This window comes from Desmodus rotundus, chromosome 7 (genome assembly GCF_022682495.2).
Source record: "Desmodus rotundus isolate HL8 chromosome 7, HLdesRot8A.1, whole genome shotgun sequence".
Lineage (NCBI taxonomy): Eukaryota > Metazoa > Chordata > Mammalia > Chiroptera > Phyllostomidae > Desmodus > Desmodus rotundus.
The window spans coordinates 115,473,830-115,499,707 of NC_071393.1; the positions used below are offsets into that span (position 1 = coordinate 115,473,830).

At 52.0% G+C, this 25,878-nt stretch overlaps 1 protein-coding gene and 1 non-coding gene across 9 annotated transcripts in view; both read right to left on the reverse strand.

The window, feature by feature from the left end:
* Positions 1-2,550: 2,550 nt before the first annotated feature.
* The window catches only part of MIDEAS (mitotic deacetylase associated SANT domain protein), a 61,906-nt gene continuing 38,578 nt past the window's right edge, over positions 2,551-25,878 (reverse strand). For 3 of the 8 annotated variants that reach the window (XM_053927813.2, XM_053927812.2, XM_053927814.2), the window contains exons 2-13: positions 20,389-22,081; positions 18,950-19,249; positions 14,047-14,392; positions 12,106-12,172; positions 11,466-11,608; positions 11,220-11,323; positions 10,812-10,887; positions 10,014-10,102; positions 7,585-7,734; positions 6,022-6,234; positions 4,307-4,503; positions 2,551-3,967 (exon numbers count right to left, since the gene is read on the reverse strand). In XM_053927813.2, coding sequence (XP_053783788.1) covers positions 3,793-3,967; positions 4,307-4,503; positions 6,022-6,234; positions 7,585-7,734; positions 10,014-10,102; positions 10,812-10,887; positions 11,220-11,323; positions 11,466-11,608; positions 12,106-12,172; positions 14,047-14,392; positions 18,950-19,249; positions 20,389-21,834 — 3,306 coding nt within the window. In that variant the 5' untranslated portion in view covers positions 21,835-22,081 and the 3' untranslated portion in view covers positions 2,551-3,792. Of the gene's footprint in view, positions 3,968-4,306; positions 4,504-6,021; positions 6,235-7,584; positions 7,735-10,013; positions 10,103-10,811; positions 10,888-11,219; positions 11,324-11,465; positions 11,609-12,105; positions 12,173-14,046; positions 14,393-18,949; positions 19,250-20,388; positions 22,082-22,503; positions 22,540-25,878 lie in introns of those variants that run through there. The other 5 variants (XM_053927820.2, XM_053927819.2, XM_053927817.2 and 2 more) reach the window with 5 other exon arrangements.
* Positions 6,820-6,952, reverse strand: LOC112312088 (small nucleolar RNA SNORA31). Its single transcript, XR_002975535.1, has one exon. It is a non-coding gene; the product is annotated as a small nucleolar RNA SNORA31 (small nucleolar RNA).

Consider the following 25,878-nt stretch of genomic DNA (forward strand, 5'->3'; position numbering starts at 1 on the left):
CTCTCCAGCCATGCAGCTTCCCTATGCCACCTGCTTGCATGCTGCACCCTCCATATTTCACCCCAACGAAACTAGAATGTTCGAAGTGTGCCATTTACACGTTTTTGTGTGAGACAGTCAATTGAGATTTCTAAAATTTTGTAAAACAATCTAATAATATTCAGTAATCTTTATAGCCGGGCAGACGCTAGTGTGTTCATTTCTCCTGTCCTGGCATCGTTGACAATGGCCGATAAAACAGAATGCTTATGGTTCAAAAATGTCGAGTAATGCCCTGCAAGCAAAACAAGGGCTATTTACATCAATCCCAGATGGTGAAAATCTCCTCAAAATAACACTGCACTCAACTCTGAATTTTTAAGACCTTATTTAATAAAAGGTTTAAAGATACAGAAGAACATTCAAAAGTAAATAAGTTACATGGGTACATTACAATCACATCAGCAAGATTTTCTTTAGTGTATTAATTTTTTTATAAAAAGCACACAAAAAATAAAATCTCCAGTCTGGTCTATCACAACTGTACAGCAAAAAAGGTAATATTTATATATATATATTTACACTATTTTAATATGTAACAGTCTTTTTAAAAAAGGGTGCCACAGGCAGCAAACACACAAAAGGCAGTGTCTGATCATTTTTTTCAAAATAAAAGGAATATACTTATTTATATGCTATTAAAATATTTGTACAATAATTACAGACTGTCGAGGCTGTTCCTGGGCTGTTCCCTCCAACAAGGCCTTCAACTGAGAGACAAATGAGGAAAAGGTGAAACAGCTGCAAATTATTAGAGGCAAATATTAACACAGCAAAATTTGTGGAGGACATACAATTGTTTTATAAAAATATGCATACTTCCTGTAAACCTAAGGATTTAGGCTTGCCAGTCTGGTAATAAATACCATCCAAGAAAAGTGAGCCCCAGTGAAAACATTTAAACAGCTGGGGCTCGAGTATGTGTTGTATTCCTCCTTCATCTTAACATCTGGCACATGAGAAGAAAGAGGTTAGGTCACTGAGGCAGTTAAATATAGGGGATCCCTTTAGACATAAGCAGCACACGACCTCGGTGCCAGGGGTGGAGGTGGGGTAGCGGAAGGGAAGGGTATGTACCTTAGCTTTGAGGGGGGCTGCTGAAGGCATGGAGGACAGTTCTGAAGCACTGTCTCCGTGGGTGGGTAAGAGACCTCAGAAATGGTCTGGAATACAGGCACTAGGTTAGTTTCATGCCCTTGCTGAGTGCAGATGGAGGCTGGCAGACGGTTATGTGAGATGGTGTGGGGAGGACATTACAAAGCTGGAGGTGTTTGTCATTGAACTTCTTAAACCTAAGAGCTCTCAGTAGAAGAAACAAAGAAAAGAAAAACGAAAGATGAGCCTAATGTGTTCACAGGGAGAAAGCACCATAAAGGATATTCCTAAGCCAGCTTCTATGGCTGCACCCACTTAAATGGCAGGTCACATGCCATAATTGCATCTGCCCCCTAAACATTTTAATCTTCACACTGCATTCTAGATATAAACCTATTCTAGCGCATGAACCCTTCTAAAATACCATGTCTGGTGGGATTAATACAGAGAGGTACCATCTTGATTTTCTCCACCTACATTCACCTGGTCTGGTCTCCATGAACTTAGAAAAGGAGAATCACTCTAGATAAAGGAGGTTTCTGTTACAACATGTCCATAAAGGGGCCTGAAACTAAATACAATTTAAGTAGAAAAAACCTTGGGAAACCTAAGTAGCACTTTGGGGCAAAGCTGCGAAGGCACTGATATTACACAAGTGATTTAGAAGAGAGCCTCAATTTTCTACCTTCCTGTTTCTGGGAGGTATACCAGATTTTTGCAATCTTGGGACACAGAGCTTATAGAAGCTTATGGAGGAAATTAACTGGGAAGTTGGAAATCTGGTAGCTGTCCAGGAGTCTGGGGGGAGAATTTTGTTGCTCCCATAGCTGGGGTCCTGTAGAACCATATTAACACATACGTGAATGCTGAAAAATACCTGATAGTGCATAGTTTAGAAGCAAAACACCCTCCCCACTCCCAGCTCCTAACGTGATGCCTTCAGGCTGTGTCATAAGGAGTAGCAGAATGAATACTTTCTGGCTCCTTCCTAACATGTTGACCTGTGGTATACCTGCACTCACTTAGAACTTCTTTTGTACAACTAAAGCTGAGTAACAAGATCAGAAAAATAACTCAGCCCTCCTGTGGGACTGGCAAGTGAAGAGGCCTCCAGAACCTTCTAGCCCTTTCACTACAGTGACTCCATGCCCAATACGGCTTCTTCAAGCCAGAAACAAAACCAGAATTCCGGCTTCCAACTAATCTCCTCAGGCGACTTGAAAGTACAGCCAGAGAAGAGGTAGCAACAAGAACAGCCTTTGATCTCCCTTGCTCCCACCCGTCTCTGTGTGGCTTTGGTGAAACCTTCCACCTTTCCACCCTCTTTCAGCACTACCAGCATTCCTATTGGCAAGAGCTTCCACGGCAATGAGGTGAGGGACCTCAGGGTCTTGGGAATGGGGTGGCGGGGGGGGGGGGGGGGGGGACTGGGGCAGATGCCAAGAAGGTGCCTTGTTTTGGGGTAAATGCACTTGGGCCTCTGGAAAGCAGGAGGCCCCTGGTCCCTGAGAGGATGTTAAAAATTAAATATTAAGAATAAATAAATAGCTCCCAATTGACACAAGTCAAGGAATGAAGGCTCCTGTCCAATCTGGGTAGGAGACCTCCCCCTCCCAGGGAAGGATCCAGACATCTCCAGCATGCAGGGCCGGGGGCTGGGCTGTGGACATCAGCACTAGACCAGGTGGGGTGGGGGTGGGTGGCAGCTGCCAAGGGCAGGACAGAGGCAGGAAGAGAACTTCAGCCAAGGAGGGGCAGGCTGGGCCTAGGCTAGGCTCCCTTATCAGTCTCCAGGGCCCAGAGGTTATTTGGCAAAAGGGTGGGAAACAGGAAGAGCCAGGGCTTATGGGAACTTCCCTCAGGCCTAAGCCCTGCAGCTTCCATCCTCAGCAGTCCCCTTTCCCCAGGCTGAGGGCTTGGACAGGAACACTGGCCTTTCCCCACACGTGAGAGGAAAGTTTCCAGCCCCAGCAAGCTGCTAACAAGTAGTACAGGGATAGATTCCTGTCCTCTGTCTCTCCCTCCAGGCATTCTGGTGGCTCCCCTCCCAGGGAGAAGGAAGCCTCTCTGAGGACAGTCACTGGAGCCACTCAGACCTGGACATTGTTGCGCAGGGCCAGCACAGGTGCCAGGCTGAGCCCCCTCTCAGAGATGGCCACCCCAGTCCCTTTCCCTAGGGCTTAGGACAGGGCCTTTGAGGTCCTCTGGAGAGGAGGGATAGTGCTGCAACGGGGTGAGCTTGTGCTTGGCTCTCCAGGGTGACCAAGGGGAGCAGAGAGAACAAAGAGGAAGGGAAGAGACTGCGCAGCATCAGGGAGAGGCAGCGGTGGCGACGGCAGCGGCGGCTGGAGCCCTTCCCAGAGGGCAGCCCCAGCCAGCAGGGACGCTCACAGGTCCGGGAAAACAGGAGGACAACTTCCAACAGACTGAATGCACAGAGAACTGGATCCTGCAGCCCTTAACACCGCTCCTGGGGCCTTTATAAATAAAAGAGCTGTTTATTTTATTGTCTTGTTTTTCTGAGAAAAGTCTACGTGATCTCTTTCCCTCTGTAGATTCCAGGGCGCTGGCAGGCGCTCCCACAAGGCTGGTACAGGGAGCGCCCGCCTCCCAGGAAGAGGGGCCAGTCCCGGGTCTCCTGGCGGAGCCTTGCGCACGTCAGCCCCTCTCGCCAGTGCTTTCCTCCCGCAGGGCCGGCTGGTGGGGGGAGGCAGCGGCCGTGGCCGCAGCAGCTGCGGCCTCTTTCTCCCTCTGCCTCAGAGCGGCAGCCTTCTTCTCCTGCTCTGCGTGGCTCTTCATATGGGCGCTGCGGCTCTTCACCTTGTAAAACACTCTGCAGCCAAGCAAGAGGGGCTCAAGTAAGAGGTCTGTCCCCACCCCCCTGGGTCCACCAGACAAAGTATGTGTGGGGACAGGGGTGGAGGTGGGGGCGGGGAGAGGGGCCCTGGCCCTTCCTGACTTGCAGAGTGCCACGTGGCTTACCCCCACCTTCCAACCAGGGGAGGCATGGGTTCTGGATTCAGTGTCATCCTCCCTCTTCTAAACGCTTCCCAGTGACATCACCACCCTAGAAACCCTCTGCGACAATCAGAAGACCAGGTGAAAGCTCTGACTACCTCCTCCTTCCCAAACCACTGCCACCCTGCTAGGTCCCTGTGGAGACACATCTTACCTGCCACATTTTTTACAAGGGAAAGTGTTCTCCTGATTCTGGGTCTTATTAAATGTCTCTGGTTTTTTCTTCTTCTCCGTGAAAGGTAGTGCCCTTCGTGACTTCCCTGGCCCCTCTCTTGGCTTCTCTGAGGCCTGGCCACCAGCAGACCCAGGGGCATTGGACTCATGGCTTCGAAGGATGAGGACATCATTGGCCTGGAGAGGATCAAACAAGAAGTTGAGAGATTTGGGGAGGACAGGATCCCAAATTCTAGAATTTTAGGGGACAGAGGACTCCTAAAGGCCATAGCACTCCTGCCGAATGGTCCCCTAGCATTCTCTGGAGTCCTTCCAGGGAGAAGGAGCTCACTGCCCTTTCAGCAGCCCATTCCATCCTTGGCCAACTCCATCTTCACAGAGCTGCTGGCGCAGCGATTCTGAGGGACAGCCCAAGCAGCCATAGGACTCCTTGGTGTATCAGAGAGGGGATTTGGTGTCTCAATCAGTAACACATGTTCATTTGCAGTCACTTGGCCCATTCCTGACTTTATTCCATAAAGGAGATGCAAGCCATGGGATGCGTAGGTGCTGGGGATACAGAGGTGACAGATAGGAGCCGCTGCCCCCTGAGAGCATACAGTCTAGTGGAAGGGACAGATGTGCAGGCATCTAGTTCATGACACCAGAAGCCACCATGGGAAATGCCAGGCAGGTGCCAGAGAGCAGAGGACACCTTGTGCTGCCCTGGAGAGAGCGGTGCTGCTCAGGGCAAGTGCCCAGGAGTCAGGGGAGCCCCAGACGGCCGTTAGGAGTCCTAAGTATGTGCGCTGGATCAACCCTACGGAGAAGCCAGCAGACAAAGGGCAGCAGACCTCCATGGGCATGTAGCCGGGGCACGGCTCTTACGGAAGCAGCACAGCCAAGGCTCAAAAGCAAGCTAAGGGCTCAGTCTACCGCTTATGGGGGCTCTCGCGCCAGCATTCAGTATACACGTCACCAAAATAAAAAGACTCTCAGAGTGGGCCCCCAACAGACCCTTCCCACCCCTACCCTCTCCTGGGGGGCCCCTCCCTGACAAGGAACAGCTCTGGCCAGTATGTCTTTCTCCTTGGCATGTGATGCGGTGGACAGAGCGCTGCCCTAGGAGGATCTGGGGAGGAACCTCAGGCAAGTCACTTAATACCACTGAACCCAGTTTCCTCCGTCTGCGAAGTGGGAGTTAACACATTATGGGGTTACTGTGTTAATGAGGTCAGGGACAGGAAAGTGTTTTGCAGATAACATGGGCGAGGGGCCTTTTTGTTATTTCTACGATCTCAGCTCAGTCTCAGACACTCCTGTCAGGGACAGAGCTGTCTCAGGGGAGCCCTGCCTGAGCTACAACTCACAAATGCTTCCCCAACATCCCACACACCTCCAGGTTTCCCTAAAACCGTTCTCCCCGAATCTCTGAAACACAAGGAGTAGGGTGTAATGTTTAACAGCAGACTGCCTGCTAGCTGTCTCATCTCAGGTCTCAGTTTCCTCATTTGTGAGGCGGGAATAATGGCAGTACCTACCACATAGGGTTATGAGGATTCAATGACTTAATAGCATAAGGCACTGAGGACACTTCCTGCAATTATGGTGATGATGATCGCAGTCATGTTCCTGCTCTGCCCTCCCTCCCACCCCGCAGGCCCAGCTCCAGCCCTTCTCCTGGCCCTGGGCTCCCCCAGTGGAGGTCACACTTACCGACTCATTGGCCTGTAGTGTCTGGGTGGCTTTGACAGCCGCTGCCCGCCGGCTTCGCTCTCGCCCCTCTTCCTGCTCCCCCTTCTCCTGGGTCTCTGGCACCTCTTCCTCCCCCTCCTTCCTGGTCTCCTTTACTTCCCTCTTGGGCTCCAGCCTCTCTTCACTTGGGGACTCTCTTCTGGGAGCGGGCACCCTGGGGAACTTCTGGGAAGTCTATGGGGCACAAGAACAAGGGCAATGAGCCTAGCGCTCAGTCACGCAGCCTTAGTGCACCCATTCTGACCCAGCCAGGGGCTCACTCATCCCTGCCAGTTCTGTCCTGGCCTCCTGTGCTATGACTCTATACCCTCCCTCACCTAGTTTGCCTGGGAAAGAAGAGAGCGCCTTGCGCCCTGGGAACCTTCAGGAAGAGATGGACCACTTGAAATAGAGCTGGGGCACAGAAGGAGCATGCCAGGCCCTCCCCACAGGCCACCTGCCTTCCTGGATGTGTTTGAGAGACACATCCGCAGGCCAGGTGGTCTGATGGAGCCAGGCAGCCGCTTGGGCTCCATTCTAAACTATCCTGTAATACTTTCTGTGACTCCGCCCCCTTCCCATCTGCAGAATGGGGACCAAACCACTTCCCGTCAGCAGCCCAAGTCACCACGTGGGGACTGGTAACCCCAAGATGACTTTAGGTGGAGACATGGAAACAGAATTAAATAACAATCTCTTTTCAATTCTCTTTCGATCCTGATTATGTTAAGAACAAAGTCTTGAGTTGGTGTCAATGTGTTTTTTATACTTAGACTTTTTTTTTGTATTCCCCTATTCAATCTTGGCTGCCACCATCAGACAGTCAGAAAGCGCGAGGACCCTTTTCTGTTGCATCTGCACTGGAACCTCAGCAGCAGACAGTGACTGCTCCAGGTCTGTCAAATAGATGCACAGACTTAGGCTTTTAGACTTCAAGAGAGGTCAGGCCTCAGTTTCAGAGCCTTGGCAGATAACAGTATCTCGACAGAATTTAGTAACATCATTTGATTTTCATACACTATACTTACTTTTACTAGCACCTTTGGTAGCAAGCAATACTGGTTTTCTATTTATGATTGTGATAAAATGCTTCCCTTTAGAGTAAAAAAGGAGGTGATTTTTTAAAAATTAAGAAATAGCACAAGTGGTATGTGGAAATGCCAAAAATAGCAGCGGCGACATACGGTAGGGTGCAGACACAGCAGAGCTCGTGAAGGTGACAGGAGAAGGGCTAACCGTGGGAAAGGGTGTTAGAGGCCTGCTGAGAGCGGACTGTAAGCTGGTGCTGGTGCAAACACTGTGGGAGACTTCCCCCGAGTTCTGCATCAGCACAAGATGTCATGGCTACGACACTGGCCGATAGAGAGGGGAGCCCAAAGGCCCATGGCCAGTGTCCAGGACATCGACTCCCGGGGCCGTCAGGGACACTGCCTTCCTCTCTCTGCCCTCCAGGGACTCCTGGAGGGCTTGGCCTCAGGCCCCCAGCTCAGCCCGGCCCCAGACCCAGCCCAGGCCCTCAGCAGCTGAGGCTGGGAAGGGAATCACCTTAATATCCACTTCAACCTCTTCCTGGGAGGACTTATCGTCACTTGTATCCACATCCCCAAAGGTGAGCGTCCCATTGCGGCCGATTTTCACCTGCTTCTTGTAGGTGTAGTAGAACTCCACACACTGGGCCACGGTCTTGGTCTGGATCTGGTTTGAAGCCAAAACTGAGGTCAGACTTCCTGGTTCAGCTCACCTGCCCAGGGATCCTCCAGCCTTTCCCCCATGTCCCCATAAACACAGCAAATACTAAGCCCAATGAACCCTCAAAATATAACCACTTTCCAACACCTGTTCTCCACAAAACACAGACCAATTCAATTGACCGATGCTTCAGCACTATTTTTTTTTTTAAAGCTAAAAAGGACAACATGAGGCCACTGGGGAAACTTGAAGATGGATTGTAGGTTGGAGAGAATTATTGTATCAGTTTAAATTTCTTTGATGATAATGACATTGTGGTTTTATAGGAGAATATCCTTGTTTTTAGAAGATATTTGGGTCAAGTGTCATGGTGTCTGTAACTTACTATTTAAAAGGTTTTATTTATTAATTTTTAAAGAGAGGGAAGGGAGAGAGAAAGAGAGGGAGAGAAACATAAATCGGTTGCCTCTTGTGCGCCCCCAACCAGGGATGCACAAGAGGCAACTGTGCCCTGTGCCCGGACTGGGAATAGAACCAGCAACCTTTTGGTTTGTGGGCTGACGTCCAACCCACTGAGCCACATTAGTCAGGACATTACTTTTAATTATTAATTAAAAGAGAGAGAGAGAGAGGCGGGGAGGGAATAGGTGCATGTTTAAGTTTATACAGAGACAGAAAGAAAACAAACATGGCAAATGTTAAAAACTGGTAAATCTGAGTGAGGGGCACATGGGGTTCACTATGCTCTTCCTTCAATTTTTCTGTAAGTTTGGAACTTTTAAAAATAAAAAGGGAAAGGGAAAAATATCCAGGCACCCTCCACCTTCAAAGCCAGGACAAACCTTGTGACATAAGACTCCCTTCATCAATTCGGACAAACAATTTCACTCCCCTCCAGGGAGCCACAGCTGACAAGTGGGGACAGAGAAATGCCAAATTCTCAAGGGAGGCTAATAAGAAAGTCCCAGAAAACCTGAGGAGGAAGCAGGAGGCCCAAGTCTTGTTTCTAACTCTGCCACCAAATAGCTGTGTGGCCTTAGTCGAGTCTCCTCACATGTATATAGTGAGTGGGGTGAGACTGGATGATCTCCAAGGGTCTCCCAGGCTCTGTAATCCTAGCTCTGCAATCCAAGCGCTGTATTTCGCCACTGGATTTCATGTCTGGGCTACTTTCCCACACACAGAAAATACAGAAGCTCCTTTTCTCTGCCTCTCCTCACTCCCGTGGGTTCCCAGGCTGCTCAGCCAACTGCTGGGCAGCACTGAGGTCCTGCCCACAGAGCCCGAGGGGCCGGTGAGGGTCCTCTGGGCCTGAGGAGAAAAAGACATGCTCCATCTCACAGGAACGGCCAAATCGCAGATTTACTCATTAGATTCCGTTTGCACATTTACTATGAATTCTCTCTGGTCATCTGTTTGGCTGACTAATGGTCTGTTCTCTTCGTGAAGGCATTAGAGGCACCTCAGTGCATTTCACAGGCACGTACTTTCCAGAAATACTGCCCAATCAGGAACCCAGCAAAATGCCTGCCCTTGTCGGAGAATTCACCAGCACTCTGTCCAGTCCCCAGAGCCACCGGCTTCCTGGAAGCCGGTCCACACAGCTCTCTCTCCCACAGCTCAGATTTTGCCCCACAGGGCTGGTGGGAATGCAAGTCCTCAGATTAGCAAAGCACATTCGTCTCCCAGAAGAACACAGGGAGAGGACAAGATAAATCTGGGAAAACTAGGCTTGGGATTCCTCTGCCTGGTCAGCTGAGTTACTGGAGAGAGAGGCCCTGGGTCTGACAAGAAGGGGGCAGAGGCCCCCACCAAGGTCGGTCACACAGTCACTCGCTGGCTCTCATTTTCCCTCATCTTAGGGTGACCTCTCCTCCCCTACACTGACTGTGGCCCTCCAAGTACCCTAGCCCCCTGGGGAATGGCTCATCTCCACCTTCAGCCTTCCTGCTCTTCTTGCTCTGCCTTAGGCAAGCCACTATTTTAAGTTGGATGCCACTGTGTCTGATGCCCATTCAGGCCTCCCCCTGGACTAAGACCCCAGAGTGTGGCCACACTGCCTTAAAGTGAGGGAAGGGGGCTTAGAACCAAGAGGGGAAACTCCTGATCTTTTTCCTTTCTTGTTTTGTTTAGAAAGTTGTCTCTGAGGCCACTTAGTACACTGGGTTAAGTGCTGTTTAAGAGGGCTTGGTAAGCAACTGCAGGGCACCCCCCCAGCAGAGAGAGCCCCAATCCTGTAGGCAGCTCCTGCCCTCACTTGCCCCTGAGACAGAGCCCCAGCTCACCAGCTTCTGCACCAGGAAGAAATCCTTCTTGTAGATGGCAATGCCCTTGTTGAACAGCCTCCTCTCGGCCATCTTCCACTGGTCAGAGCCTGGGGGGTGAACAGGGAGCCGGGGTAGTGAGGTGGGTAGAACTGTGAGGATTGTGGGGGTTGGGGATCCTGACCAGCTGACAAGCGTGAGGTCACCCATCCACGGTCTTGGCAGGCTTTCAGAGCCGGCTCCACAACCTGCTCCTGCCACTTACTGGCCATGTCACTTAGCCCCTGAACCCCACTCTCCTCACTGGTGAAATGGGAGCTAATAGCAGGAGCCGCCCAGTTGCGGTGCAGACTGAATGAGATAATGCAAGTGGAACCCTCGGTGCTCTGCCTGGCACAGATGGCACGCACCACTCGCAGGGATTGACGACAGTGGCTGCTATGATTATGGCCACCTGGTCAACATCCCTCTGAAAGCACAGGCCCCAGAATGGGACATGGCACTCCGGGGGTTGTCTAAGTTCCAGGTACGTGGTGCCAGTCTGGATGGCACTGCCTGGGTTCCTGTGCCTGGTGCTGTGTCCTGGGCTTCTTTGCCCAGACAGGCTCCCGCCTGCCCACACCTTTCTCTCTTCCTCTCCAGGGCACAGGAGGCCCCTTGAGAGTCACCCCCTCTTTGGTGTCAGTTCCCTCACTCTGGCTCTGGGCCTATCCACCCCCCACCGCCCCACCCAGGGCTGTGACTCAGCACTAACTGGGCTCCACCGATGGAAGACCCCTAGAGGCTCCAAGCCCTAGGCCCACTTCCAGCCAGGCCCACCTGTGTAGTGATAAGTTGCCAGTGGGTGGTTGTGGGGCCTCAGGGGCTTCTTCAGTAGCAGCTTATTCAGCGTTTCCTGAAAGGGAAGTGAAGAAAAGGTCAGGGCCCTGGCAAGGGTTTTCAGTGGGCAAAATTTAGAGGGCTTCCTCAGGCAGCCACAGATGGAGAAGGCCCTCAGTGACAGTTCTGTCTGAGGGTGGGGACCCACTGACCCAGAATCAGGGACTGGGGTGGATGGCAGGACCCTGTGCTGCACAGTCTGGAACTAGGGTTCCCTGGGGCCGACTCAGCTGGACCCTCCGGCCTGTCTCAAATCAGCAAGCCCGCAGGCCTGGCTCCTGGACAGCACAGGTGGGTCCACGCCAGCCTCCCTGAGGGGCCTTCCCTCCACCGGGGGCAGTGTCTCACCAGGATGTCTCCCCTGGACTCATGCAAACAGTGTAGGGCCAGCTCCTGGTTGGTGCCAGCTCCAGGGAAGATGCTGGAGCAGGCAGCTGTCAGCAGGTCTTCCACTGGATTATGGGAGCAAGGAAGGGAGCACAGGGAGGGAGAAGAGGAAATCACTGTCAGGGCTGGGCGGGCTGGGGGGTGGTTAGGACCAGCCCACCCACCTACACAGCCACGCAGCCACCGTGTTTGCTTGCTGGCTCTCACCTTGCCTCTGCTTTTCATGGCTGCTCTCTAGGTTCTCCCAAGGCTGCCACACCAAGTCAGCCTTGTGGGGATCCGCAGCTGCCAGGGCACGATCCCTCATTAGGGGGATTTCTGCTTGGAACCGGGAGCCTACGTTGATCCGTCTGCAGGGGTGGAAAGGGCAGGAAGTGAGGCTCACCTTGTTGGGGAGTGGGACCTCGTTTTCTCCCTGGGGATGGGAGAAGATGCAGAGGGCAGCTGGCGGAGACTGAGCATGATAAGGCCTCAGCTGGGTATAAAGGGAAGCTGGCTTCTGTGAGAACAGCCTGGCAAGGGGCACCTAGTACCACCAGAAAGGCCCAGAGATTGGACAGGGGAGAAGGAGCTCCAGGTTTACAGACAGGGAAGGGGTCTCTAGGAATACCCTTCTAATTCTCAGAGGCAAAGGCAAATCAAGCCGGTCCCTTCCTTTCCCTGTGACTTACACACAGAAATAGGGTAAGGAGAGAAAAGCCCAGGGCCGACTGCAGAAGCCCAATGAGGCCTGCTCAGCCTTCTGCAGGCCCTGTAGAGTGCTCCTCTTCTCGCAGGGCCCACCTGAATGCCCTGGATCCCACCCGGACACCCTCATACCCCGGGCCAGAGGCAGGGCTGCACTTACGGCTCGATGCTCACTGGGGTGGCTTCCCCCATCACAGAGAGGACAGGTGGGGTGACTTCAGCGCTATCTATGGGACAAAAGGCAGGTTGGTACAAGGCACCCTGCTTCCTTCAGCAAAGCCCTTTCTCCCTGACCATAGGTGGCTGCTCTACATGCCTGAGAACCACAGTGGGAACTGACACAGGTTCATCCTTGGGAATCAGGCACCTGAGTCTCGGCCCCCAGTCTGCAATAGTGACAACTGTGACTTTACCAAATATGTGGATGCCTCCACTGCTCACACCTGCTAAAAGGGGCTATTCCCACCTATCTCCTAAGGTCAAGGTGAGGACCGAATGAAATCATGCACAAAGCCCAGCCCTGGGAGCTCCCACACTACAGCATTAACTCCAGCCTCACACTGTGGTTGCACTGGTGAAGAGGCTGAAACTTCCAGCACACCAGTGAGGTGGTGAAGGAGAACGCTGCTTCATAATTATCTTATCACTTCCTTGCTCGGTTTTCTGCCTCAGTTTCTCCTGAGCTAAACGATCAAGACACTCCCTTGCTGCAAAAACAAAATCTTTGCTGACTCTTCTCTGCAACATGAGACAAAACCTGCACCTTCAGCAGTCCCCTTCCATCTCTGCCTCCCACCGGCCTCTGGCCTGGACCCTGGATCCCAGCAGACTGCTTACATGCTGCCCCTCACTTTCCCTGCACACACCTACCTTCAGGCCTCTGACCCACTCGTTTCCTCTGCCTAATATATATGTCCTTCCCACCCGCTTCACAGTTTAAGCTCAGTTCTAGCCCCTCCCTCTACCAAACGCTGTCTTCTCTACCCCAGGCCAGCAGAGCCTCTGCAGGTTTCGGAGCTTAGGGTCTGCTTCACTCACTGACTGCTGATGCCACACTGCCTGGGACCTCTGCTTTTCTGTCTCCCAGGCCGCCTGGTCAACTTCCCAGTGACCCCGTATTCTCCTTAGAACAAACTATGGTGTCCCCATACATTACTGGAACCCTCACAGGACCTGATTCAAGGCTTTACACTCAAGTGCTCAATAAATACACATACACAGACAGACCTTTTCTTTGCTGCCAATTCTGGTCTCTACAGTGACTTCTTCCCGCACAACCCAGGCAGGGAGAGAACCTTCCAATCTCGGAAAGGAAGTGAGAGAGCAGACCGCCAGTCCAGGTGAGCTACTTCTCACCCACAGACACCAGGGGGCACCAGAGAGCTAAGCCATGAGCGAGGTCAGGATCAGAGGTTAATCTGGTGACGGCAGTGCCTCACCTTTTGCTACCTCAGGCAGTGTTTACTCCCACTTAAACCTCTCCACCATCCTAAGAGATAACACTATCACATTTTTCAGAGGAAATGGATCCTTTTGTGGAGCGGGCAACATTTTTCAGCAATTCATCACCCACGCAAGCCAAAATATCTGCTCTCCGCCAAAATGACCCAGGAAAAAGTATCTGCCATATAATATTAAGGACAGACGCGACGCATCAGGCATGATGTTCAGTGCTTGACATGTGTTAATGCATTTGCATCTAACCACAACCTTGTGAGGCAGCTTTTAGGTTGAACGGTAGGAAACTGCTATTTGTGGATCTAAAAATAGTTGAAATACTGGCAATTTCATCACCAACCAAATACTACTACTATTCTCATCTAAACACTAAAGAAACTGTCGCCCAGGAAGTTTAAATGACTTGCACAGGGGATGTAACAGTGAATGGGGCAACTGAGATTTCAATCCAAGCAGGTAGGCTGGCACCCCTCCCCCACCTCTATGTGTTCTTAAACCAGGACAACCTCCACCTCTCTTGACAAAATAGAGTGGAGCCCCATTCCTCACAGCACAGCAGCCCCCCAAGATGAATCTCATCCTTGCCCATTGCCTCCCCTGCCACACTCCCTGCCCCACAGCCACGGAGGCAAGGGTCACTCACTAGACCGTAGCAGGGTGCGGTGGGCACTCTTTGGCGTGATGGGCGGAGGGGCCGGGATGCTGCTCGTGGACATGATGGCATTGAAATAGAGGCCAGAGCCTTCCCGCACGGGGCTGAGGATGGGAGGTGGTGTGTAGGGGGGCAGCTCAAAGCTCCGCTCAGAGGGGTGGTCGGCCAGGCGGACAGGAGAGCGCAGGTGGCTCTGGTATGGGGTGACGTTGGAGTACACTGGAGGGGCGATAAATGTGCCCGCCTTGGTGGGGATGATCAGGGGCTCAGGCCGCGGCCGCTGCTTTGGTTTCCGCACAGAAGGTTCCCCCTCCAACTTGATATTCATGTCTTCAGCCTGGAGAAGGAAATAGAACCAAGATGGCTCAGCCTCCTATGTCCTCAGAAACTGAAGTCTTGACCACTGCTTGCTGGTCTCACCGTTGGAACTCAGCCTACCCACCACACCCACCAAGGCCACCCACCAAGGCCAGCCTGAGACAGGGGGCCGGTCCCAAAGCCCTTCCTACTGTCTCCTCTAGGGCAGGGGTCAGCAAGCTGTTTCTGTCAAGGGCCAAACAGTAAATGCAGGCTTTGTGGACCATGTGGGGTCTCTGTCATATAGTCTTCTCCCCCAGTGCCCCTCTCCCATCTTCAAAAATAATCCTTTAAAAATGTAAGAACCATTCTCATGCCTGAATAGTTCCTGCTGTAAAGTCTGCTATAGGGCAGAGGACCCTAGTGTCGTAGCTGAGGTCCAGGCTCTGGAGCTGGATTGCTTGGATTGGAATCCACCTCCTTTACTTACCACTTCAATTCCTTAACCCTCTGTGTATCATCATTTTTAACATGGGGATAGTAAGTGACTACCTAATGGGGTAGCCATGAGGACTAAATGAATTAATACATGGAAATCACTGAGAACAGCACCTGATACATAGTAATTGCTCAATAAATTCTAGCTGCTGTCACTACTTAAACTCTAGGCTCTGCATTAGATGGAAGCCCCTACTGTGTGACAAGAACTGAGCTGGGCATGGAACCCATGTCCAACAGAACAGAACATTCCTGTCCTCGAGGAACTTTTGTTCCCTTGGGATTAGTCCTGCTATCAGAGCCCAGTCTGCTCATGTGGTCCAAGTTCAGCCCCCCTGGCTTACACTGCTCCCTGCTTGGTATGCCTCATGGGTCTGCATATTAAATAGAAGGCAGAGCTGCAAGGAACAGAGCCCGATGTGGGTGGGCAACATCCTGACCATCTCCCTGGGTGCACAGTTGGCCAACACGTGAGGTTGGCCATGTTGACTGAGCAGGCCTGGGGACAACAGGCTTTTCCCCTTCCCAGGTTCCTAGCCCACGAGGCCTTCCTGTGCAGGGCCCTGACTCCCCTTGGCTATGTCCTTTAGTCACGTGTGTCCCCCTGCTCTTCTGCAGCATCCAACAAAATGATATTGTTCGTTCTTCCTCCCTCAGAGGAATGATATGATTGAACAGGAAAAGAAATGAAGTCGAGGCAAAGGCCCCTGACCTTGCTAGATATGAAATCCAGCCTGAACTCAGATAGCTGCAATGATTTATGATTTTATAGTAAGGGAAATGGATTTAAACTATTCTGAATATTTGATAATATATTTTGTATTGATTTTAGAAAGGGGGGAAAGGGGGATGAAGGGAGGGAAGTCCTTATGTATGATACACTTCAGATACTAACCAAAGTCTATACAGATGCAACAATATGATGTGTGCGATTTGCTTCCAAACAAACCCATTGAGTGGCAGGAAGAAGTGGAGGTACACATGAAAGAAGGTTGGCTATACTCTGATGGCTAACTGTTGAGGTTCATCATACCATGCTCTGGACTTTTGTGCAAGACTGGAAATGTCTGTACTACAAAGAAAAATACTGAACAACTAAAACAAAAAATAAACCTCCCCCCAAAGCCTGGTGTGGGAAAAGTACTCGGAGACAGGGATCCAAATTCCAGGGCTGGGTCTGCCATTACGTGGCTGAATGACCTTAGGTACGCCTTTTCTGGATCGTCCACCTCATCTTTGAAATGGGTGTGTTGAGCTGTGTAGGTGCTCAGCCTCCTTCCTGCCCACCCCCAGGACAAGCTTCCCAGTCCTCCAGCCTCCGCAACAAACATCCCCAACCAGAGAATGAGACCCCAGAGAGCAGAGACCATGCTGCTCACGATAGTCTTGGAGCTCCCCTTCCTGTTACAGAGGACAGGCAGGCAGGCCAACTCCAGCTGAGAACAACTGAAAAAAAAAAAATCTGAACTCAATAGAAAAGCCACATTTCTGAAGGTATCAGAGAGCAAATAAATTGACAAAGAATTAAAGAGCCGAGATCCAGAAGAGGAGGAAAGTCGAAGAAGTGAACCAGCATTTGGAGTTGTGTCTTCCCTCAAGTGGCTGCCATGACTGGGAGAGGCAACTGAGAGGCTGAGAAAATGAAGAGAGCGTTGAATAAATTCAAGGACCTAGCAGAATGAATCTTGGAATTTAGTGCTTGTCAAGGAAGCTGAGCCTAGTAAACTCCCTGGCTGTGGATTGAAGCTCCAAAGGACTATATCCTCAGAATAAAGGTGAATCAGTTGTAGACTAGTCCTCACATGGAATAATGCCCAGCTTCATCTCTACCACCATCTAATCTCTGGTAAAAGTAAAGTAATCCAGGATACCTGGTGCTCTTTGCTACCTGTGAGATGCAAAGATACATTCTTCCTGGAAGAGAAGAACATCATCCAGAGTCTTTAATTGCCTCAAAAACTCTTCATATATAATGTCTGACATTAAAAAAAAAAAACCCAACAGATATACAAAAACCAAGATGTGGTTTCCTATGGGGATCCTATTAATGGAGTTATCAGAAATAAACTTCAAGAAAACTCGGCAATAAAATAAAAGGTAATGTTGAGAATTTCATCAAAGAATTAAAAACTGTAAAAATGAACCACATGGAAATTTGATGACTGAAAAACAAAGTAACTAAAAATAAGAACTCAATGAATGGGCTTAACAACACATTAATAAGCACAGCTGAAGAGAACTGGTGGGCTGAAAGACAGGTCAGACTTAAAAGTAAGGAAAATGTGGAACAGTGCATGACAGACAAAATAGGGGACACAGTGGGGAGCACTAACAAACGTGCCACTAGAGTCCCAGAAAGGGAAGAGAGAGAAAACGGGGCAGAAGCAAAATTCAAGCAGCACTATAAGCTCTAAAAAGGATAATTACAAAAAAACCACACTTGGTATAATGGCAAAACTACTGAAAGTTAATGACGAAAATTAAAAACCTTCAAAGCAACAAGATTCAAAGATACCTTACATTCGAAGGAACAACAATACGGCTTCTAGTGATTTCTCAACACGAACTACAATGGAAGTCTGAAGACAGTGGAATGGTATCTTCAAATTTGACAAAAGAAAAAAAACTACCAACACAGAATTCTATACCTAGCAAAATTATCTTTTCAAACTGAAGGTGAAATAAACACATTCAGACAATCCAAGAGTAATACAGTTAGCTCATCACTAAGAGACTCACACTGCAGGAAATACTAAGGATGTTCCCCAAGCAGAGTATAAATGATCTGAGATGGCAGCCTGGCAATATGTGAAAAAATAAAAAGCAAATATTTGAGTAAATCTAAAATGAACAACTGAACAAAAAACCCCACAATGTTATGATGTCCTGTCAATGTTAAAATATAGAGAGAATGAAAATGTATGTCAGCAATTCTACAAGTCTGGGGCTGGGGGGAAATGGGAGTTAAGTATGTTGTAAGAACTTTGCATTGTCTAGGAAGAGGTAAAATACTAACTTATATTAGATTTCAGTAAGCCAAGAATGCACATTTCAATTTCTAGTGGCCCTTCTCAACTGGAGAATTAACCCTTAATGTTATGAGACATTCGCTGTATGTAATGAGTTAACAGTTCTCCCTGTACACCTGGAATTGTAGTAGCTATGTACAATACCATCCTCCAGAGAACTGAGAGAATAATCACTCAAATTCCCCTTCCGCAGGGCTTAATTCTCTCACAGAAATCCAGGTAACAAAGGCTGTTAGGGTAATCACTAAGAGAGTAATAAATAAATATACTATAATGAGTCAGTGAAGAAGGGAAATAAAATTACAAACACATTCGCTCCAAAGGAAAAGAAAAAAGGGGAAGGGGCACAGACAGGGCAGGATGGGATAAACAGCAAAGAGTAGATGGCAGATTCAAACTCAAGTACACCAGTAATTACATGAAATGTAAATGGCATCAATGCTCTCGTTAAAAGACAATGGTTGCTAGAACAGATAATAACACACCCCAATTATATGCCCCTTGAAAGATACACTTCAAGTAGAAGGATACAGAAAGGTAGAAAGTAAAAGGATAGAAGAGATACATATCCCCAACACTAACCAAAGAAAGCTAAATATCAACAAAGTAGACTTTTAAGGCAAAAAGATTACTGAAGATAAAAAGAAACATTTCATAGTGGTACAGTGTCTAATCTAGTTCTAAATGAATATGCAACTAATAACATTGCATCAAAACGTGTTACACATTTACTGACAGAACTAAAAGACATGGAAAAAAATCTCAATCCCAGTGGGGGGTTTCAGCATGCATGTCTGTTCCACAGAACAAGCAAACATCTCTACCTCTCAGTGCCTAATACAGGGCTCGACCCACATTAGAGGCCCAGTCAAAATTTGGTGGCCTGAAATGAACGAGATTCATGCATCCTAGATTTTTCCTAGACAGCCTCAATTTCATGTATAAAACTGTCTCATCCCCCACAGTGCATTTGGCCAGTTTAGTTTGGAAATTCTGTCCTTTCCCCATAAGGTAGCAGCCCCCAAAAGCGCTCTGGTACTGGAGGTGTTTGCGTGGGGAACCTCTCATACCTGAGCTGGGGCATCAGTCCCGGGGATGCGGGTGGACCGCCTGCGGGTGACAATGACCGATGGCTTGTGTTCAGCGGGGTTCTGTTCAAGACCCTTCCCATCCTCGTCAACACCTCCAGCTTGGGCAGCCTCAGCTGGGTCCACAGTCCGCACAGGCACAGACACTGGGATAATGAGGGGCACCAGCCCGCTGTCCTCTCGTGCTCGCTTGGCAGCTAAGGAAGGCTCAGAAAACTCCACGCCACACTTGGTGGTTGAAGCCAACACACTTTTCCGCTTCTCCTCAGAGCCATTGGCATCCTGGAGAAGGGAAGGGAGGGGGAGTGGAGGTGAGGTTCAGAAGGTAAGTCGTGATTTGCTGGTCTAGGACCCCTAGTCCCACTTGATTCAGAGGTTCAAATACCTATGGTGGTTCCCACTGGGCTCTCACCACCCGGCCTTTCCCTGACCACCTGTTCTCCCACCACATTCCCAAATATCCTCTATAACCTCCTTTCTGTCAGGCTCCCTCATCCTGGCCTGGAGCAGGTCGCCACATGGACACAAGTGCCACTAATGTGTTCTTCTTGGTCTGCACAGTGAGTGGCATGTGAAAAAGCATCTAAATATTGAAAACACATCTCTAAAAGAAAGTTAAGGAAGGAACCTGTGGCAGAGTAAGGGTGGCCTTTGTATCTCCGGCGACTGGCTGAGGGGAAGTCAAATTCTGCAGCCTCCTATGTATCAGCCTGGCCCACAGGCATCGAGGGTGCGACCTCGAGTGAAGGAAGTAGAAACAGTAGCTTTGGGGTCCAATACGAGGCTTCTACGCTAGCTTTGAGACCTTGGGGAATCCTACCTGGGGCTCAGTTTCTTTAGCAATAAGACAGGATAAAGGACAGCATCCCTCTCATGGGGTTTAATGATAAATTATTTGTGGTGAAGTGTAAGACACACCAAGTACCATACAGGTGTTCACACGCTGTTCATTCTTCTCCATTGTTATTGGTTTCTCTTTTAAGTCAACTTTATTGCAGGATAACTTACACAGTAAGTGCACCTATTTTTAATTACAGTTCGATGCATTGTGACAAGTATAACCACCTGGGTAACAACTATGTTGTCTTGTCCCTTAGCATACTGGATGTAGAAACTGCCTCACCTCCCACTGTTCCCAGTCCTTCAAACCTCCAATGCGGAAGCCAACCCACGAGGGTTCAGCCCGCCTCCTGCCCGCAACCCTGCATGTGTATAAACCTCGTCTCCCCCTCAGGTACAGACACACCTAGGTAGAGATTCTTTGCATGCAGGAAGTTCAGAACTCCCTGAAATGTGTGGGTTCTTTCATCTTCACCAACGACGTGAGAAAAGTGCCCTTGTGGACCCGGAGTCACGTGCCCTCCCCACACACAGCTCACCCACCCGCAGCCGGTCAGGCCCCCACCCCACACCCCTCTCACCTTTGCGTTCTGCAGTGAGGCCAGCTCCACTGCCTTCTGGGCCAGGGTCAGCAAATTGGCTTCCTGGGAGGCCCGGCGCCTCCTTCTTGTGCTCTGGATCACCCCACCCCGTAGCACTTGCCCACAGTCCCCCGCACCCACTGCCCGCATGCCCTCTTCGCAGCCCAAGCCAGGAGCCTCCCGCTCCCGACCATTGGGTGCCAGTCTCTCCCCATCAGACAGCAACTGCGAGTCCCTCAGCTCCAGCGGGTATCTCAGAGCTTCAGGATGAGGCTGTCCCAGGGGGCCAGGTGGTGGCTGCTTCGGGGGCCAGTGATGTAGGAACAGGTTGGTGGCAGGCTCCTGCCCAGGCTGGGTGCCAGCCCCATCCAGGGCGGTGGAAGGCAGGACGCCCTCCTTGGAGAGGCGGCGGGAACGGCGGGGGAAGGCGATCTGGGCCTGAGGTAGCACGGGCTGCGGGGCTGACTCCTGCAGGAGGGCCTTGCGCAGTTCTGGGTTCATATCGGGGTTGGGGGGGAAAGGGTAGGGCACCATGCCGTGGTGCGCCAGGTGGGACTGCCCCAGGGGTCCGGCAGGCTGCAGGCCAAAGTCCTGGGGCTGCTGGGAGGGCGGCTGCTGCATGGGATAAAAGTTCTCAAAGAGCTGCATCTGCGGCAGGGCTCCCTGTTGCTGCTGCGGCTGCGGCTGCTTCTGCGGCGGGAAGGCGGCAACGGGATTCGGGGGCGGTGGGCCCTGCCGGAAGACCTGCCGGTTCACCTGGTGGCCGAACGCCAGCTGGAAGGGTTGCAGGGGCAGCGTTTGGTTTGGGGGCTTTTTGGCCACGTGGTACGAGTTCAGGGGTGCTTGGGGCCGCCCTACCTCCAGCTGTACCTTCTGTGGCATCATTGGCCGCACGGCGTTTTCGTAGCGGTCCAGCGGCAGCCCCCCGCCTTTCTCTCGCTTCAGGGCCTCGGGGTGGCTATAGTAGGTAGAGACCCCCATGCCAGGATGAGGGCTCCCTTTGTGTCCGCCGTAGAAGGGCAGGCTGTGGCAGTTCCACGTGGGGTGGGGTGGAGGCTGGCCGGGCTGCTGCTGCCAACCGCTGTCACTGACGCCCCCACCCCCTCCATGCTCAGGGCCCCGCCCTGGAGCCATCACCGAGTTGGGCCACTTTGAGCCCACCTGCTGGGGCAGCATGGCCGCCGGGGCCCGCTCAGACCCATACACCACGGAGTTCAGCAGGGCCAGGCTGTTGGGGAGTTCCACAGGCTGAGAGGCAGGGGCAGCCCCTGTGGGACCCTCGTGCCCGAAGTAAGGCTCCTCCTTCACTCTGGTGGACTGGGGAGGGGCTGGAGGCTGTTGTGGGGCCTGCAGGGGTGGGGGCTGCTCCTTGGGAGCTGTTTCCTGGTCCCCAAAGAGGCAACGCTTCCGCTTGTTCTGCCCCTTGGGCTGGGCCTGGAGGTTCATGGTGTGGCCAGCTGGGCCAGGCAGTGAGACCTACTTTACCAGTCGCCCATCCCCTGGGGGAAGGTCCTGCTGGAAGCCCTGCCCTAGTCCAGGAGCCAGTGGGAGCTGAACAGGGGCAGAGAGAAACGCTGGACGATGCCGTCAGGCACAGGGAGAGAGAACTGCTGGCCGTTCCTTCCTCTTCGTGGAGAGGCTCTTGAACTTGTCTACTCTTCCCAATTCATGATGCTCCACGGGGTCCTGGAGCCTGCAGACAGAAGCACAGTAACAGTGTCAGCCCCAGCTCCCAGGATGCCCCAGACTCAGCACAGTGTGAAGGAGGGGCCTCCGAGGCCCTGCAGCGCGTTTGGTTATGTAATTTGTGAAACACAAAGGCGCCTGCCAAGGGGGAGCGTGGGGCTGCGATCCAGCCGGGGCTCCTGCAGTCAGGCTGGCAAAGGGGCGACAAAGACCACGTTGGGTCCCCTTCCCCTCTTAAGCCAGGTCTCAGCCCAGGGGGCTGCCAGGTCTGGTCCTCTCTCATCCAATCAGGCAGTAGCCTCCCCCCAGCCCCAGAAGGAGCTGTATTCAGCTAATGCCTCGTCTGACGCTCCAAGCACATCTCAGACCCAGAACGTGGAGAGAACAGTGGTCATTCCCAACTGTGCCGCCCCAGCGCCAGGAGCCCACCAGGTCCTTGCAGAGTCCGGGGCCCAGGGCCAGGCTCCCGTCCTTTGAACGGAGGCTTGCAGGTGAGGCCCCAGAAGGGTGTGTGCCATCCTAGCCCCACCCCTGGGACAACCTGCTGGGTGGGACTGTGACTGCCAGAGTCTTCCCCAAACTAGCAGAGGAACCAGTTTTGCAGCCCAGGCTGGCTGGAGGCGGGATGCCACCTGGTAGCTGGTCGTAGTCCTCACCCACCCTGCTCCGCTGCCAAAGAGTGCCTGGCATACTGAGCAACAGATAAGATACTGAGGGGTGTAGACTGCTAAAACTTAGGTCTGAAACGTTTCCCTACAGCATGCTGTGACGGTGCTTCTGTGTTTTCTAAGTTGATTAAAAGCCAATAAACAAAAAACAAAAATCGGGTCGCTCTGTTTATCCTGCTACAGCACATAGAATCAAGACCAGTAAACTTACATGTATAACTTGCGTGCATTTTCAAAGACTTTCTTTCTTCAGAAAGGGTTCTATTTTCTTCCCTGAGAAGCTGGAGAGGGTGGGAGCTGCAAGACCCACCTCTTCCCAGGGCTAATGTTCAGGTCCTGAGCCACTCAGGCTAGGAGGGAACAGGCGGGGGAGCTAAAGAAACCCTGGGGAAATCTGCAAGTCCAGGCCAACCTCAGATCTCAGCCCGTCCACGCTGCAGGTCACTGTTAGCAGCCTGGGAGTTCCCAGGAGACCAGCAGAAAGCAGAGGAGGGCAGGGTCTGGGCGGCACCCGGCAGGCACTGGTACGAAGCCCCAAAGCCCCGGCCGGCTACACCCCGAGATGCCCCGGCCCCAGGGAGGCTCCGGTGCTATCACTCCAGTGCAGGCTTCCGCAGCTCCCCAGCCCTGCCCCTCCCAGAGCTGCGTGACTCACTCCAGGCCCCCTGTCTGCCTTTCACTTTCACCCGGCACCCCTAAGGGGAGGAACTTCCTCCTCCATTTCCTTCCTCAGCTCTAACCCTGAAGTGAGTGACTCTGCCCGACTGCACCCCCTTTGTCTTCTCATATGGAAGTTGGAGGAGGGACAGAGGCTAGGAGGGCACCCAAGTCATCCTGGCCCCAGCGTGAGGGTCAGGATTTGGACAAGCAGAGTGCAGAGGGCCACAGAGAACTCCTTTCGAACAAACCCCTTTCTCTCGCTTTCAACTCTCATTCTCTGACAGCTAACCCAGTCCGGAGCAGACACCCAAAGGCTAGCCCCCAGACTGAAAATAATCCTGGGCACCATCGAGAAGCTGCGGAATGGGGCTGTCCCAGCTACAAAAGCTGGGCTCTGCCTCACCAGCCCGCGTGAAAGAACTAGAAGTACGCGTCTGCAGAAGCAAGACAGAGGCAGGAAGAACACGAGAGGGGAAGGGAGGGGAGGGGAAGAGGAAAGGGGAGGGGAAGGTGCCCAGGGGAAGCTGGAGGTCCACGTATCTTCAGGGGGCCAGGAGCCCCTCAGACGCTTACAGGCTTACCCCAACTCATGCCTCTCCTCCCCCGTGCCCCCCGCCCCCCGCCCTGCTAGCTTTGTTGCCTTGTGAACCACAGCCTGGGCTTGGAGTCTGGGGGAAGGGAAAGCCCACGTGGCAGATGGTACCTGGTGCACATGTGAGTGTGGGTGCACGTGTGAGTGTGCACCTGGTGGAGGGCACCCAGACACAGACACCAGGCACGGGATGGCCGCCCACCACCTTGGAAAGGCAGGCTCTGCACACTGGGCTGGGGAGGTGGGGGTGGAGCCCCTGAGTGGGGCTCCAGTGCAGGGCTGCTCCTGTCCACCCCCCGGGCTGGGCTGGATCACCTGCAGCTGTTTGGTCAGGCCCAGAGGGACGAAGTTCAGCTGGTCTGCCTCCCACCATTGACCCTGCCCATCAAGGAGGGCCACTGAGTAGGTTTCCAAAGCTGGGCCAGCAACTCAGAAGAAAGGGGGCCAATTCCAGGGAGGCTGAATTCCCCCAGAAGCTTCTGAAGAGGCCTCCCTGTCACCCCTCCTGGATGGCTGGCTAAGAGTGCTGAGCACGGACACCCAGAGCTGGGACCATCAGAGAAGAAAGGTCATCATCTGGGGAGATGGAGGTAGTGTGGAAGATGCCTGGGAACCCTGGGGGAAGGAGGGGAGGGAGCACACCTAGGCAGCAGGGCACTAGTAGTAGTAGTGGTAGTAGTGGTAGTAGTAGTAGTAGTAGTAGTAGTAGTAGTAGTTAATAATAACAACAGCAACAACAACGTACTTGTTCCAGGCACGTCCTAAGTGCTTTACATGTGTTTAATTCCCACAACAGCCTTATAAAGCAGCATGAAGCCAAAACATTTTTAACCTCCATTTTACAGGTGAGCTAGATGAAGCTCAGAGGGACTAAACAACCTGCCAGTGGTCACACATTAATTATGTTGCAGAGCCAAGACTTGAACCTAAGTTGTGTCTGACTTCAAGACCAAGCTCTTATTCCTTATCCCCAAGACATGCCACAAAGACACCAGGTTCTTCTCCGCATGCCCTCCTGTCACCGTGCCCTCCCCAACATCTCAGAGCAAGGATTTTCTGGACATAGATATCCCTCCTCACTGGCCCTGGGAAGCCTCCCACCCCTGCCTACACCTGTGGCAGGTAAATCTCTCCTATTCCCCCCAGGCCAGCTGAGACCCTCAGTCCTACACAGAGCGAGGGAAGGGGAGGGGGGTAAGGGCCTTACCACAGAGGGGTCAGCGTGAGTGTGCGGTTCACAGGCTGGTCCCTCCCTCCGGCCTGCACTCCCCAACCCCAGCAAGCCCACCCTGATGCAGTTGTGGTTGCTGCTGGTGGGGCTTCCAGCTCCCATACCCCGCTTGTGCTTCACAGCCTGCAGCTCTGGCCAGGGCTGAGCCACTTCCTCCCATTTCTTCTGCCCAGCCCCACTCCTCGGTCCCTCAGGTAGAAGTCAGCCTGGCCTTCCTCACAGTGAGGAAGAGGAAGGAAGCCATCTCTTCTGAAGGCTGCTGACCTGTCGGCTACCTCCCCGAAGTTGCAGGGAAGAGGGTGAAATGAGGACTCCCGCAGGCTCTCTGACAGTGGAGGCAGGAACACTGCAAAAGGAAACCCACCGTCACCCTGGAGCCCCGACACTGCAACCCACTCTATCAATCTGTTTGACTGTCTGCCAAGGCTCCACTCACTCCTCCCGTCCTCCAGACACCACACTACTGCAACCAGTCCCGGACCAGACCCAGGGATACCCCTGGGCAGGAGGCTGAGTCAGAGTCTGGTGTCAGGGGCTGGAGATCTAAGAGGCTTTCAGGAGGATCTATGGTGAGAAGTACTTTCTCCACAAGAAAGTATCAAGAAAAGAAATAATGCTGAACCTACGTATGTGTTTTGCAGACACATGGGGGA